Source organism: Watersipora subatra, chromosome 5 (assembly GCF_963576615.1).
Source record: "Watersipora subatra chromosome 5, tzWatSuba1.1, whole genome shotgun sequence".
Lineage (NCBI taxonomy): Eukaryota > Metazoa > Bryozoa > Gymnolaemata > Cheilostomatida > Watersiporidae > Watersipora > Watersipora subatra.
Genome location: NC_088712.1, coordinates 64,264,866 through 64,279,764, shown reverse-complemented (window position 1 = coordinate 64,279,764; position 14,899 = coordinate 64,264,866). Strand labels below are relative to the sequence as shown.

The 14,899-nt window shown below is 35.0% G+C and overlaps 2 protein-coding genes across 7 annotated transcripts in view; one reads left to right on the top strand and one right to left on the bottom strand.

The window, feature by feature from the left end:
• LOC137396199 (neutral alpha-glucosidase AB-like) overlaps positions 1–1,119 on the bottom strand; it is a 64,882-nt gene extending 63,763 nt beyond the window's left edge. For all 6 annotated transcript variants that reach the window (XM_068082361.1, XM_068082362.1, XM_068082364.1 and 3 more), the window contains exon 1: positions 1,004–1,119. In XM_068082361.1, coding sequence (XP_067938462.1) covers positions 1,004–1,107 — 104 coding nt within the window. In that variant the 5' untranslated portion in view covers positions 1,108–1,119. The remainder of the gene's footprint in view (positions 1–1,003) is intronic.
• Positions 1,120–3,632: 2,513 nt separating this feature from the next.
• LOC137396589 (G patch domain-containing protein 4-like) lies at positions 3,633–14,416 on the top strand. Its single transcript, XM_068082902.1, has 9 exons — positions 3,633–3,716; positions 4,880–5,014; positions 5,334–5,386; positions 7,368–7,568; positions 10,283–10,368; positions 11,284–11,334; positions 11,689–11,799; positions 12,719–12,794; positions 13,931–14,416. Exons 2-9 carry the CDS (start codon positions 4,957–4,959, stop codon positions 14,114–14,116), a joined length of 822 nt encoding a protein of 273 aa, XP_067939003.1. The 5' UTR covers positions 3,633–3,716; positions 4,880–4,956; the 3' UTR covers positions 14,117–14,416.
• Positions 14,417–14,899: the final 483 nt, after the last annotated feature.

The following is a 14,899-nucleotide window of genomic DNA, read 5'->3' as shown; positions in this document are numbered from 1 at the left end:
GCCATGCTGCTCAGTCGGTGTATTAGCTATAATGAGTTTACCAGAAATTTCCCATTGATCCCAACCACAGACGAAAATTGCCTGCATTTCTAATATTACGATTTTATTGTGGATATCAATGAACAAAGCTATTTAACTTCGCGTTTTCGCTCGTTCGTTATGATAGTTTAGTTTCGCTCATTAAATTTTCGCGAGAGGATGACACCGCGAAAACGCGAAAGTTAGATGCCGCGAATACATAAGTGTCCTAGGGTATTAGACAGCTTCATAGATTTTTTAAAGAGTTTGCTCATGTTTTTTTTACAATCTATTGATTTCATATATTAAAACCATTGTCTTCTTTTCTTATCACTACTAGCACTCACACTGGTCTGTAAAAATAAAAGTACGAAACAGCTAAAAAGGCTTGAAGCACTGTTTGATAATATTATTATTTAATATCGATTCATAATTAAATTTATAACTTAATTATGTTAATAATAATTTAATTTAATTATTGTTATTAATTAATTTAATATTAGTATTATTTGAAGTGTAACTTAAATTACAGGAAGGTACTGAAGAACACAACTGTAATGTTTTAAGAAACTTTGGATGTTGCATGGGATGTTGCATGTCAGAAATTTACTTACGACATTTAAGCCAAATAATCACTCGAATTCTAGGTCATATGGCAAACAGTTCCCATTTTTTGGTGATCATAAATAAATGTTTGATTGCTTTTGCACATATAAATTATCATACAAACGGCTGTAAAAATGCATAGCGAATTTATGACTGAAGCTAATATCACAACGTAATTTAGCCTTACCATAAACCAAAAGATAACAACAGCATAAATTCTATATAGATTTTATGAAGCTAGAGAACCAACACATAACTCAAACAAAATCAGTTAACTTCGGGAAGTTAACAGAATAGAATGTGTCTGAGAGACTAAATCTTTCTAAAGCCATTGTAAACGAAAGTTACAGATTTCCAATCTGAGCCATCGTACACTTACTTGCAGAACCCACTTTCATCACAAGTCTTGAAGTTGTTCCTGTCCACAGCTGACGTATCATGTATGATCAAGAGAAAAAATCCCAAGACGATAACTATATGCATTCTGTATCCTATTTGATCTGTCAAAAAACCAAGTGTCATCTAATTGCTTGTGTTACTACTGCGGTCATATTCTTCATTTACTATTTTTCAAGGCATGTTACATGAGACGGAGAGATCCTACTCACAACGGTAATTGGTGATAAAACAGTTTAACAACTTTACAGAACAAATGCCAGGTTTACAAGAAAACAGTCATTTGATGTAGCAAAACAATGATTAATAGTATGAACTGATAATAGACTGAACAAAAGGGAGAATTGAGATATTTTATATATTGAGCCTTCAGTCTTATCGCAACAGTCCTAGGATAAATAATCTAGACAAACTATATCTAAGATCTTAGTTCTGCTCACCAATCACAAAACAGTATTTTCGAAGAACTACCTAATTTCTATGACATTTAAGGCCATTAACGCTTACCCAAAATCTATGTGAAAAATTTGTTTAAAAAACGTAACTAGCTTAGACGAAACTACTTACTATTACTGCCTGCTACTGTGTACCTGCACGCTGTTTAGTCCCGACCAAAACATACAAACGCTCTGAGTAATAACTTCCGTTTACATAAAATTAAACATTAAAACCTTGGCTTTAGTTCACATTGGCTTTTATCTCAATGTGAACTAAACATATCATAGAAAAGTTGGGCTCGAGTCAAATAAGACACTCTAAAAAAATCTGTTGGAAAAAAATTGACACAGGATTACAACGTATAGTCTGTGTCTAATATCTTTAGTGCAATGGGTGGCCAAACAACAATAAAAAAAGGCTCATGCTCAAATTTCGGGTTGTCTACAGGACAACAGCCTAAATGCTAAAAAGTGAGATCGCATTCAAGATTGAGAGACCTCACAGTGACGAAAATTTTTTTATGTAGATTGTAGCAATGGACCTTAAGATGACAAGAATGATGCCAAGAGCACAGCCATGAGGCTTTGTAAACAACTTGTGGGGATCTGTTTAAGACCAGTTTGCAAGTAAAACGGTAACTTATCCCCTTGGCATTGTCTGCAACTGAATGCCAGTCATTTTATGCTTCATGCATGTGCTCATGCTTCTTTAGGTCACAAAAACTACTCAACATGTATGAACGCTCAACAGAGTAGAGAGCCATCACTGCAACTGAAAAACATGAAGAAGTTTTGCATTATTTTTCCAACAAGAGCATAGACATTAATGGTATGAGTTTTTTTTCAAAGAGGCAGAGTAGAAAAGAACTATTTCACAGTGAAGTCGCTTGTGATAAGTAATTATACTTGATTTGCAGTTTGAAATACCTACTAAAACTTTTTTTATGTAATTTGTTTGTTGTTCATGTTTTTGAAAATTGATCCATATTTTTACTAACCACTTATTCATGTTTCTCTACCAATCTTGTGTGTGCAGAGGTAGATAATTGACTGATAAATAACAGAATACTTAGTATAAAACTCTGATACTTGCTCTGTTTTTATTGGATTGGAAAAAGTTGTAAAACCTCTGAAACGCTGAAGATTTAACAAATGGTGTATGGCAGAAGATGTGTATCCATGATTCTGCACAAAACCGATGTGAACAAATATTCCGGATTAGTGAGAATGACATTAATTTTAATAGCGTCATAACATTAGAACATATTGGGCTAACAATAAAAAAATGTAATATAATAGTGTAAGCTCATACATCTGGTTGCTAAAAAGAATCTGAATCCACTAAATTACCAATTTATTTGAAAAAGCTTTAAATAATCACTTGGCTCAAGATAAGACTGGCTAGCAGAAGGCCAAAGGCGACAAGCAAGCATACAGTTATAGACAACTGAAAAGCATGCAGTCTACAACATTTTGAACTCGCTCCAGTTTGAGAAGCTTACGAGTGATGCAAGAATGGTGAATAGGATACATGCATGGCTTGCCCTAAAATTGTGTTTTTGGTAAATAAATTACTGGTCTTTTTGATACGTAAACAACCCAAGGCTTCATTCATATCACATTTCAGCAAGAATACTATCTGTCAGTAAAGTTAGTCGCAATTAACTTCATTTTAATAAACGTCGCGGTTAAGGGATGCAACTAAAAGGTTGATAATGGACAAATTAAACAATGGATGAGCACATTGTGGCGATGCCTAGTTTGCAGCATCGTTTTTACCGTTTGAAGTGCAAAAACAAGTTTATATAAAACGTGATCAACAAAAATGATTCTATGTAGCAAAACAGAAAGAGTCTCGAGTTAATTTAATCACGAAATCTTAGCAATGGCAGTTGCAACCGAGGAGAAAGAAAAACGAAACACCGGATGTGGGATTGACAAGTGTAAAACATCTTTTGATAAAAACAAATGTTGTTATTGTTTCTTCATTATTTTTTAAAATTTGTTTATGTTTTTGAATTATATAAAAATTATAATTGTAAGTTCTAATAAGATTTGGCGTGAACATGCACATACTTGCTAACAGAGATGTTTACTTATTTATATGCTATTTATTTAAGAGTAAAAGAATTTCAAACTTTCTATGCTCGCTACAAATCTAACGTTAAAACCACGTTTACTTTCGGACGATCTGGCCCATCGGTCTCTTAACGTCTTTTAGCGCATTGGTCTTTTTCTCTATCAGCTTTTCAGCGCGTGGTATGTAGTTTCATTTTGCTCTAGAAAATTAGAAGCCTGAACGATTATAGGCCTAATTTTGTGAACGATAGTTTTATGGATTGTGATAGAATTTTTAGTGTAACGTTTATCATCTAAGCGTTTACCCTTTAGTGCCAATTAGGGCTAACTTATATTGTGGAATTGTGTACAGGTATAACCTTGATGTATCACCTATTTGGCTCTTTCATTTGGTGCTAATGTCTGTTATACCGGTATTACCAGCATCAATAACCATTCTGTCCAAGTATAGGGAGCAAAACTTCAACATTGATACTACAGTGAAATTTCAGAAAGACTTTTGAAGTATTTCCTTATGTGATCTACATTTGGTCAGATTGATGCCTCTTTTCAGCTTAACTTGCAAGTATTCTGTGTGACAAAGTTAGATGAGAAGTTATGGGTTATCACTGTCTGTAACTGGGTTATTACTTCAATGATATACAGCCATACCTGCCAACTCTCACGCATTGAGCGTGAGACTCACGCAATCACACCAAAGAAAAAAATGAAAATGCGTGAGATTGTTGCTCCAATTTCCACAATTTTATATATACTACCATTGATACATCAAGTGCCCCAAAACCAAATCTCAAGCATTGCCCCACTCTTGGGTTGGCAGGCCTGTATACAGCCCCCATGTGTGGGATTTAATTACATAATCTATGTAATATGTTTTACAGAAAGACTGATAAACACTACAGATGAAATATCTGTAAAGTAGTGCAATTTGTTTCTTGAGCATAAGATTGTAGGTTTGAGAAATTTTTATTACTAGTAGTAATTGTGATGAAAATTTGGGATGTCCAGGTTTGGGGTGTCTGTCTACATGGCAGCCATTTTACATTCGTCTTTAACATTTTTAAGGGCTTTTGTCGCCATACTACTGGATCAACTGCCCTGGTTACTTGAATGCCTTGGAGAACTTTGAAGCACCTTAAAATCATTTTCATCCATCTTGCTTTTTCAGATGTGTATTCATATATTTTTATTCCCTTTACTTATTTAAATAAGAACACCTCATTTGCATATTAGTTAATTTTCTAAATTTTGTTTTGAATTTTTTACTGATTGATTTTGGTCTAATTTATACTAAATCACATTAGATGTGACTGGAAATCTAAGCGAACACTGTTGGCTTTTAGAGAACGTTCTAAGAAGAACCGAGTAAAAGACACCAGATACTTCAACCATAGCCATCTGCCAGTGTAAATGACAGACAATGACAGACAAGTGTTCTTTCGGTTACCAGCATTTACGGAAAAAGGGATGGATAGATGGTGGGTGACTTGGTGCTGGTAAAAGACATACTAACTCTACTAATCATCTACTAACTCATGGTTCTGTATGATAATTCTTAGGGCTACTCAGGGATTAATTTGCTCAGATTCCTTTTGTTAGCCCTGTTGTTGTCATGTATTTAGTGGATTAGCTGCAATACGTAGTTATATCCAACACGCATTTGGCAAGATTACGCGTCAAAACTTTATACTCAAAGTGATTGACTTGCATCAGGGCCTGATTTTTTGTCTAATCATATTTGGAATTATACAATCATATAATAATATGTATAGCTAGCACAGTTTTGTGTCATTACAGGTAACGGGCTGGGAAGAACTAATTCTGGAGATGCAAATCCAATAAAAGTTAATGTAAGTTTTCATAGTCCATCTTCTAGTGTTTCTCATCTCATTGGAGTTGTATCAATTCATGAGTTAAACTTCAAACTTAAAATCACCAAGTGTTGCAGTTTTGGAACGGAACTGAAAAAAAGACTAATTTTTGGGCTGTGATAATTTTGGGTAGGATTACTATGACATGCACTTTTTATCCACCATCCCTTCTACCTTGTACTCGGCTATTTAAGACAGGGTTGGTTTGATATATGTATCGCTTGATATATATCATTGATATATATCATTGATATACTGTATATCGCCGATAGATATGATATCTTTTGGTCAAAAAAAATCGATATTTTTGAAAAATATCTATTTAATCAATCCGTTTTCACCTTACAAGTTACTATTGCGTACAGTCTAAAAATGCTAAGTAACACCTAAAATCATCAAATACTTGCATAGGGGTCGATTAGGCTTACCCAACACAGACAAACAAAGACAGCCAGACCAAGGTGACATTGGCTAAACCAATTAATTAGTGTTTGAGTTGAGAAGAGTTTTTCAGATCTAAATTGTATTCCCTCATCCCAGTGCTATCTCCCTAACGTGATTATCTCATGTTAAACTGTTATATTTTATTGTCTTATTTGAAGACCAGCCTGCTGAAAACCCTTTGAACTTCATGATTTTGAATTGAACAATCTGACACCCAGAGACAGAATTGTAAGCACATTACACTGACTCACGGAGATGACAGAGTATCTCATCATTTTCTGTAAAAATCTTTCAATGAATAACTTCAAAGGATTCTGGCTCAGTATAAAATCTATAAATATTATGATATAACTCTGACTGCTAGTGTTGAGTGTGTATTTTCATCATGTGGACTGGTTCACAAAAAGTTGAGAAATTGTCACGATGTGGTGAAGGCTGGCAAGCTGGTGGTTGTTTACAAATACCTAAACTAGACAAGAGTAGGACATTAAAACATGCTTGGACTATCATAATGTGTATTTACTATTTGCACTATTTTGTTTGCACTTTGCATCCAAGTCATGATTTCCAATCCAATGTTTGACGAACATTTTCATATTTATAAATATTATTATTATACTAGGTCTAAAATAAATCAAGTGTTTGGTATTAAACATTGCTGACTAGTCCCATACAAACTATAAAATACATCAATCACAATGTAAACACCATGCAAGTTCAACCTAGCTTCAAATTTTTTTCAACAGTGTCATTTGTTTCAAAAATATCAATAAATTCCGGGATATATATCAGTGATATGATATTTTTAAAAATGTCGATATTTTTACCAACCCTGAATTAAGATGGTGGAACGATTTTGATTATTTCTACTGAAGTTTGTTGAAGTACTATGCAAACAAAAATGTGAACTTTCTCAATTTTAGTTGACCTAGAAATATGAGTATAACTCAATATTTCAATTTAGACTTACCTTCTTTTTCAACTTTTCTCATTAAGGTTTGTCACCACAAATAGTCTTCTTATTCTTAGTATAGGATTTACCGGGACAATTTGCTCATGAGATTTGGCACAGGAGCAATTGTGATTGCATGTCCTTTATAACTCCACTAATAGTCCTTGTGTGACTAAAACCACCAACTTACTGATCATCAGCCTGCATACCAACTACCTGCGTACCAACTACTGAACGAGTTATATTTGTAAACCTTTGAGTAAGCAGCTGCATGTGGTCAGCTGTCTGATGACATCAAACCAGACAAGCTGATCAGTTCTGCTGACAGAAGTTTACTTTTAGCCTCAAATCTAATAATAAGAAGTTGTCGCATCTGCGCAGTGAAATGTTTTCTGATCGTTATTTTTTATTTCCCTTGTTCAGCATCAAGAGTAGCCTTTTAACTGTCTTCGCTACAAGGTACATAGATTGGCTATTTTTAGTTTACATGTATATACTATGGACTTCCTTTTATAGTCTCACAGACATAATGTATTTTGTAGTCAGCAGTTTCCATTCTTGCAGCTAAAGCATGACACTGCCGGTCTTGGCCATGATATGAGTAAAGACTTCACCAATCAATGGTGGGATCATGTCTTTAACAAGGCAGCCGCTAAAGTTTCAGTTTCTACTGATGGGAATGAGGTGAAGGTCAAATCAGCTGATCTCACCGATGAGAATAAAGTAAAGCTGAAGCAGAAAGCATTGTATGGAAAGTTTGTAAAGGTTAGTATTAGCTAGAGATGCCCCGATTCTAATTTCACCAGCCGATTCAGATACCGATTCGATATACCGATTCTTATTGAAAAATAATCCGATTCAGATACCGATTCAGATCTTTTGCATTGCATAGATAATTGGCCATAATTGTTAATTTTATTATGCAAATATAAATATAATGCAAAGAAAATAAAAATATTGATGTATTATTTGTTTGTATATATTGAAAAAAGACATACATGTATATACATTCATGTACTGCCATACCATGCATCTAGTATCAAAACAGTCCATGGTTCTTGTAATCTGCTATTAATAATGGTAATTACTGTTAGTGGTACAGCTTCACCTGTGATAATTAAGTCTTTCTTCTACTGCTGAACGAACTGCTGCGCCTGTACATGTTTAAAGCAAATAAATGCTTTGTTTAATTACCGTTAGTGACTCAATTATCTCAGTGAGACGTCTTTATCTTCTATCGCTATCGATGTAGCCAGCCATGCTGAAGAAGGACTCAATTGCCACAGAAGACGGAGGAAAGGCTAAATACCGATAAGCCACTGAGGTTATTTTATGCGATACTAACGATACATCATATCGTCAGGATCACGAGAGAGCCAGATAACTTTATGCATCGACTGCTCAAATTACTTTCGTAATGCTAGTAAATAGAAGCATTACACCCGCATACTTGTTCTCGTCATTGTTCTTTTGTTCGTGATTGGCTGCAATAAATCATATCGCTGTAATTGGGAAATACCGCACTTTGTGATTACGTCCTTACTAAAGCCAAAAGATTCCTCAGCTGTGTGGATGTTTATTAGGCTATAGACATGAAATAGATTGTGTGTCAGGCCTGGAATTCATCAGGTAAAAGTAAGCAACTTGCAGCTGACAATTTTTTATTAGTTTAGCAGGCTAAAATACGGTTTTCTGCTAAATAGCTGATCTGTAAAAAGTATCGGAAAGTATAGGCCGATCTTTTTTTTTAAAAAAAAAAGATCGACCGATACCGATTCAGATGCTTAACACCCATATCGGCACCAATACCGATTCCGATATTAAAATCGGGGCAACTCTAGTATTAGCGACATCCATTCTATATGTCAAGGATATAATTTATTACTTTTCATTAAACTCTTTCGTGTCGTTTTTTTTTGTTCTGACGAACTTTATTTCTAACGAACAGTAAGTTCGGGACTGCTTTCATTTTCTGTCATATGGCGCAGGTGGGTTTTGAAGAGGCTGGTTTTATTAACCAGACTGAGTGTTGATACAAAATATTTTAGCGACCTGTTGGAAAATTCAGAGCGTATGTTTGTGAAGTTAATGTGAGGGTGAAATTGGGCAAAAAAGGTGGAAATGCAGTCTTTACACAGACTAACAGACACACACATCACAGACTAGCAGACACACGTAACGGCAAAGTTGATTTATTAACATAGGTTGATGTAGGCTTCTTTTCTTCATTGCTAACGCTACAGTCCTTGTCCTAGAGCTTCAAACCAAAGTTTTTTTTTATAATTAACACAAAATTCTGCGTATTCATAGAATTTTTGGTGTATAATCCATGCTCAATTTTTTTTAACTTGTAGTAAACCAACTTTTAAAAAGGTAAATTCCATAGATATATATACCTATATATATACCATTGGTATATATATCTATGGTAAATTCCCATTCATAATCTATTGTGCTTGTTGAAGTGAAGCTTGGATGGTGGTAGAAGCTTGATGTGATGTAGAAGTCTTTATTGTAGAGCAGCCAGTGTACACTGACACCCATTCATTTGGTCTCTCTATTTATATGGGACTGTATCCAGTCCTTCTAGAGCTTCAAACCAAAGTTTTTCTATAATTAACAGCAAATTCCGCGTAGTCATTTTTGGTATATTTATTATCCGTGCTCAATTTTTTCAAGTTTTATGAAACCAACTTTTAGTGTAGAAGGACAGCTGTTAGACTCATTACAAAAACTAGTTTGTCTTTAGTAGAGCCTTCAGTTAGTAGTTCAATACTCATCAATGCTTGTGCTTCAGACATAAATACTTGATGAATATCTAGAGTCAGTTTGCTGTGAAGCCCGTGTACTAGGAAATTCCGAATCAGACATTTATAAGTAGCATTTTGCTGACTTTTTGTGGCAGCATTTATAAGAAGCAAAAGTGAGTCGCTATTAAAGTAGTGCTAATATTAAGGTGTTGCAAGAATCGTGGGATTTTCCTGTGTATATTTAAAATGAATAGTCTGAAGAGTGTTTGCCTACACAGAATCAGCATCACTATCAGCCGTGTCTGAGGTTCAACATTATAGAATTTCGCTGACCTATGCAACGGAAATACATTTTGGATGCAGCGAAACATTTTTCATCATCCTTGCTGAAAATGAGAAATTGACAACCAGGATGTTACACCATGAATTCTAAGTCAGACGAAAACCTAACTACATTGGATTTTTCGCGAAATAATAACCTTGGTTTTATCTTGTTAAAACTTTAAGCGAATACATTCGCTATATCACCCATAATGAATGGTTTCCTGAGGCTATTAGCGTCAACTTTTATAACTCCTTGTATGAATGAACAATATAAATAAGCCGCTAGAAAGACGTTCTGTGCTTATGGATTTGTCATAGAATGTTTCTTCAACACATGATTAGAACTCTGACAGTGCTTCAGTGGTCAATGTCTAAAAGTTAGTCTCCCGTTCTCATTCTTTACAGGGTACAAGGCTGGAACACGGGGTCGAGACTCACGAGGAAAGGGATAGTGACTCCTCCGAGGATAACAGTATGCCAGCTATCTCTATGTAAGCACCATTTCTATGTGCTGAATTCTGATGTCCGTCTCACCTTGACTAGAGCAGTTTATATGAGAGCAAGAGTTTGTTACACAATTGTGGAAGATTATTCTGAGATTATTCTGAGGTCCTTGTTCAGTGTTAGTAATAATAATATCTTTGTAAATGATTTTCTGTTTGTGGTTCCTCACTAATTGGGATCAGCGTCTCGCGTTTCTCGGGAAAATCCGTGAAATAGAAAGTAATGCAATCGCTTAATTTAATAAAGTCACTTTTTTATTAATCGTACCTTTTTTCTTCGTAGATTCGCGAGAAATTTTTGAAGATCGAGTGCATTTAAGAGGCTTGATGATGTCACAAGTACTTTGCACTTTTAGACTTCACAAAACGTAGCAAAAATAGTGAATCACAGTGGCTGCTATCACAGTGACACTCGGGAAGAGATATCATTGGGTCAGCGTACAGGAGAGAGATTTATTGATTTTAGTGTTTGTGTTTTATTTCTATTTTATGAATATTTTTTCATCCGCAAAGTATTGAAGCCGCCAAATCTGAACGAGGAAATAGCGAGGGACTACTGACACATAAATTCAGCTTGTGACTATTTGTACAAAGACCCTCGGTCTTTAATCTGTCAATATCTCATGTCCGATAACAAAAAATATATAGTATTTCCTAGTGTCTCACTCTTTGCTTTATAAATTATCTTATTTTATTTCCTTAACTAACATATGCTAGTTAATCTATGACATTTAAAATCAGCTTTGACATTCTATTTTATATATTAGCTTATATTACATTTCCTGTTTTAGATGTTCAATTTTATGGTGTTACGTGTACATATTCGAGTAAATATTGTAATGTTACCCATTCTCATACATAATATTTCACTTTAAGCTTTCCAGTATATATGTTATGTTGCAGACTAACTGATGAGGAGCTTTTGAATGCCTGCGGGGGTCGGACAGCCCACAAGTTAGTTATTTCTCATCATCTATCATTATCTTTAGTCTGTTATATGGTGTCAGCAAAAAGCTCAAGTAAAATACAAACAAATAATATAAAGCTTGAGCAAATACACTGAGAGCAAGTTTATATGAGCAAAGATACTTTATTTTAGGCGGTTATTACCATCTTTGCTGTTTTAAGATTTTTTAAAGTTCTTTTTCTTGTGCGCTCGCATCTGGTGCTAAATCTACATCACAAACTTCAAGAACTTTTGTTCCTACATTCCAGTTATTTCATTCGAGGTTAGTCCACTACTGCCCACAATACATGTTGTAACCATTCAGGTCTTCTGCTAGCCTACATTTGCTGCTACTCATGCAGGGGTGCCAGACATGGTTTCACAATGAACGGAAAGCTCGCAAGGGTGGAACAGCAGGACTCAAACCCAATCGATCGTCTCAGCTCCACAGATTCACCCGATCGCGAGTCATGGTATGTATGTTTATGTTCTTGACTTTCCTAATATGCGCCGTCTCTAGTTCTCCAATAGGAACTTTATATATACTGCGAGTTTTGATCTATCTATCAGCAAAAGCATTGTTAGAAGATAAAATACCAAGGATGATATATCATCTATTGGTTATCCCTGCTCTGCACTGCTTGTTCGATTCTTTAGGTGAGAACTAAAGAATTTTGGAGTTTTTCAAGGTGTGTTCACACCAAGACAATTTATCTGGAAGAGTTGTTTCAACCCCGAGAGAGTTCAAGTTGGAATATCTTCTAGTCTATATACGATTTGTAATACGTTTCTGCAAAGGATTTACACTGAACTAACTCAAACTCCGTCTATAAAAAATGGGTCACTTCTTTTAGCCAATGAAATACAATCGATATCCATTCCATTTTGACAGCTTATCATAAACGCAAAACGAAGTCATGTTTTTGCTATATATTATATACATGCTAATTCTTATTGTAATAATCGTAATAATCTAGTCTACCTAACGTAAAATTTTGCAATTATTGAACAAGATAAATTATCCAGATATGTGTGATTCCAGATAAAAGATTGTGGCTGTAACTCAGTATTTATTTATTTTAATGCCATTTTTAACTGATCATTTGGGAGAACATGATACATCGCTATTTTTTTGCTTGTATTTTTGGTGCTATTACGAGATATGCTTGGTCATTTTCTTGTACTCCATAAATGTCGGCAAAGCGGCAAAAACAGACAAACATTGTATGCAACATTTTACCGATCTTGCGTCAGTGACTGAGACAAAGCAGGTTTTACGACAAAGCAGATTTCCGTTTTATACCAAACCGACTTAAACAGCATTGAAGTAACTCTAACAAATCGTCCTGGCGTTACCTTTCTGGTACAAATCATGTTTGTTAACATTTGTAGGCCTTGTAAGACAGAAAAGAAAAAGCAAAAAAAATCTCGAATGCCGAGTAAGAAGGCAGAGAAAGAAGCGGAGGAAGTAAGTACTTTTACAGTGTTGATGGAAGATGAGTAAGTACAAGCGTAGTTTTTTTGGTGTAGAGGTAAGTCAAAGCATGATGTTTGTGGCCAAGGTAAGTACAACTGTGGTATTTGCGTGTGTGGCAATGTAGGTATAAATGTAGTATTGATGTCATAGATGTTGGTACACGTACTGTGTTTGGCTGAGGTAAGTATAAGTATATTGATGATGATGTCTAACATAGGTTTATAATCTTTGATAGTAGCAGATCTAATGAGCTATGTAATGCACTAAACGCTGCCATGATTTTGTGGATGGATTACTTTTGAGATGTTTTTCATGTTTAGCATGTTTATCATGTGACACACGCGATAGTTGGCAGCAAGAGAAATACTGAACAATCAATATTTCTGCATTTAGAGCAGTATTTTGTAACAAACAGCAAATATTTTGTAACCAACAGCAAATCATTTCGTAACCAACAGCAAATCATTTCATAACCAACAGCAAACGGTTTCATGAGTTACACTAAATTCACTTGTATACAGTGGTGTACAATTGATTCTACTACTGGCTCACTAACACGGATGGCTATATCAACTTCAAGGCTGATGCACACAAGAGAAATACTAGACAAACTTGTCAGTGATTTCATTACTGACAGCAAATGGTTTCATGAGGTTTCTTGACAATTCTTGTTGCTGCTTTGGTGTGATCGGATCAATGATTGTCAGCGATTATACTTGAAAGTAAAAGTAAACTACCAGAAAAAAATAATTTCTACTAAAATCTATGATGATATGATTGGTGAATGACTCATTGATGTGCTAACACAGCAATGAGTCATTCACCTATCATCATATTATCATAGATGAGGTCTTGTTCTCTTGTGGCAGCCATGCTAGTACTGAATAAGTTCCATAAGGTAGCTCCTGACCTCCACTCTTTCAACAAAAATATACCTTTTATTTGTCGGGAAGTAGCTTGCGTTGGAATAATCTATAAACTTCAGGTTCATAGAGGCCTCACAGTACATTAGCTGTTGTTAAAGTAGTCATTGATACCTAAATATAGTATAGGATGTGTAGTATATAGGGTGTGTTCACTGCTGATTATTTTTCAAGTATATGAAGAATTTGGTTAACTTACTTTAGCTGAGACCGGTAAAGAAAAGGAAACATGGCAAGACATCTAGCAAGCATTTTTTATGCTCAGACGGGGAAGAAGGAAGTGCAAATAATTTGGACGATGGTTCCGAGGCTACTTCAAAAACTGAGTCAAAGAAACAGAAGAAAAAGAAACGGAAAGATAAACATAGTCGAAAGGAGGATGAAAGCTGAGGCGGCTGGAAGCTTCTGCATATATTATGTATATCTAATCCTCTGCCTCTATTTTTTTGACACGGAGTCGCTTTCTTTTTGCTAGACATTAGATCTATCCATACTCTATAAATTTGTTTTGGTTGGTTACCTAGCTACTGATGACTAGGTCGCATTGTACTTAGCTTAGAAACATTAACTAACTCGTTTCTATGGAAAGTATGGAGTTATACTAGTCCAGTCTTCTGTGTATTTTCCTTTTTTGTGAATTTATCTCCTTAAAGTTTGATTAATATTTAAAAATGTATATTTGTACAGATCTATTCTTGTAATGGTAAATAACGCAAACGTGTAACTAACTACAGCACTAATTTTATTACAACACTCATGAATATGGTAAAACATGTGCAATCAGATGTAGGCTCAAAGATTACAATATATTACATTAACACTTATGATGCGGTTAAAAAATTTTACTACCCACTAGATAAAATGTTCATTCTTACTGTACTTAATCCACAGTTATGACAAAGCCTTGGTTCATATCCTAAATGCATTTTTTACATTGTTAGGACATGAAGTATTGAGGCCTTGGTCTGCAACCTAAATATACCTCTTACCGTGTTAGGGCACAAAGTAATACAGTAATAAATATCTTGACATGTTGAACATAAGGTATTGATGTCTCTGGTCAACCCGTAAACAGTTTATGCATACAAACTGGAGCCGCTATGGTTCATACATTGGCACATCCCGAGTTGGTTCGTTTGTCAAGTAAAGTACTATCTTTCCACACGGACATAC

Excerpts from the sequence above, each read along its gene's own strand:
- LOC137396589 (XM_068082902.1), top strand. The coding sequence starts at position 4,957 with ATGACAGACAAGTGTTCTTTCGGTTACCAGCATTTACGGAAAAAGGGA. Across the intron at positions 11,800-12,718 it reads TCACCCGATCGCGAGTCATG|GCCTTGTAAGACAGAAAAGA; the intron begins GTATGTATGTTT and ends TAACATTTGTAG. Across the intron at positions 12,795-13,930 it reads CAGAGAAAGAAGCGGAGGAA|CTGAGACCGGTAAAGAAAAG; the intron begins GTAAGTACTTTT and ends AACTTACTTTAG.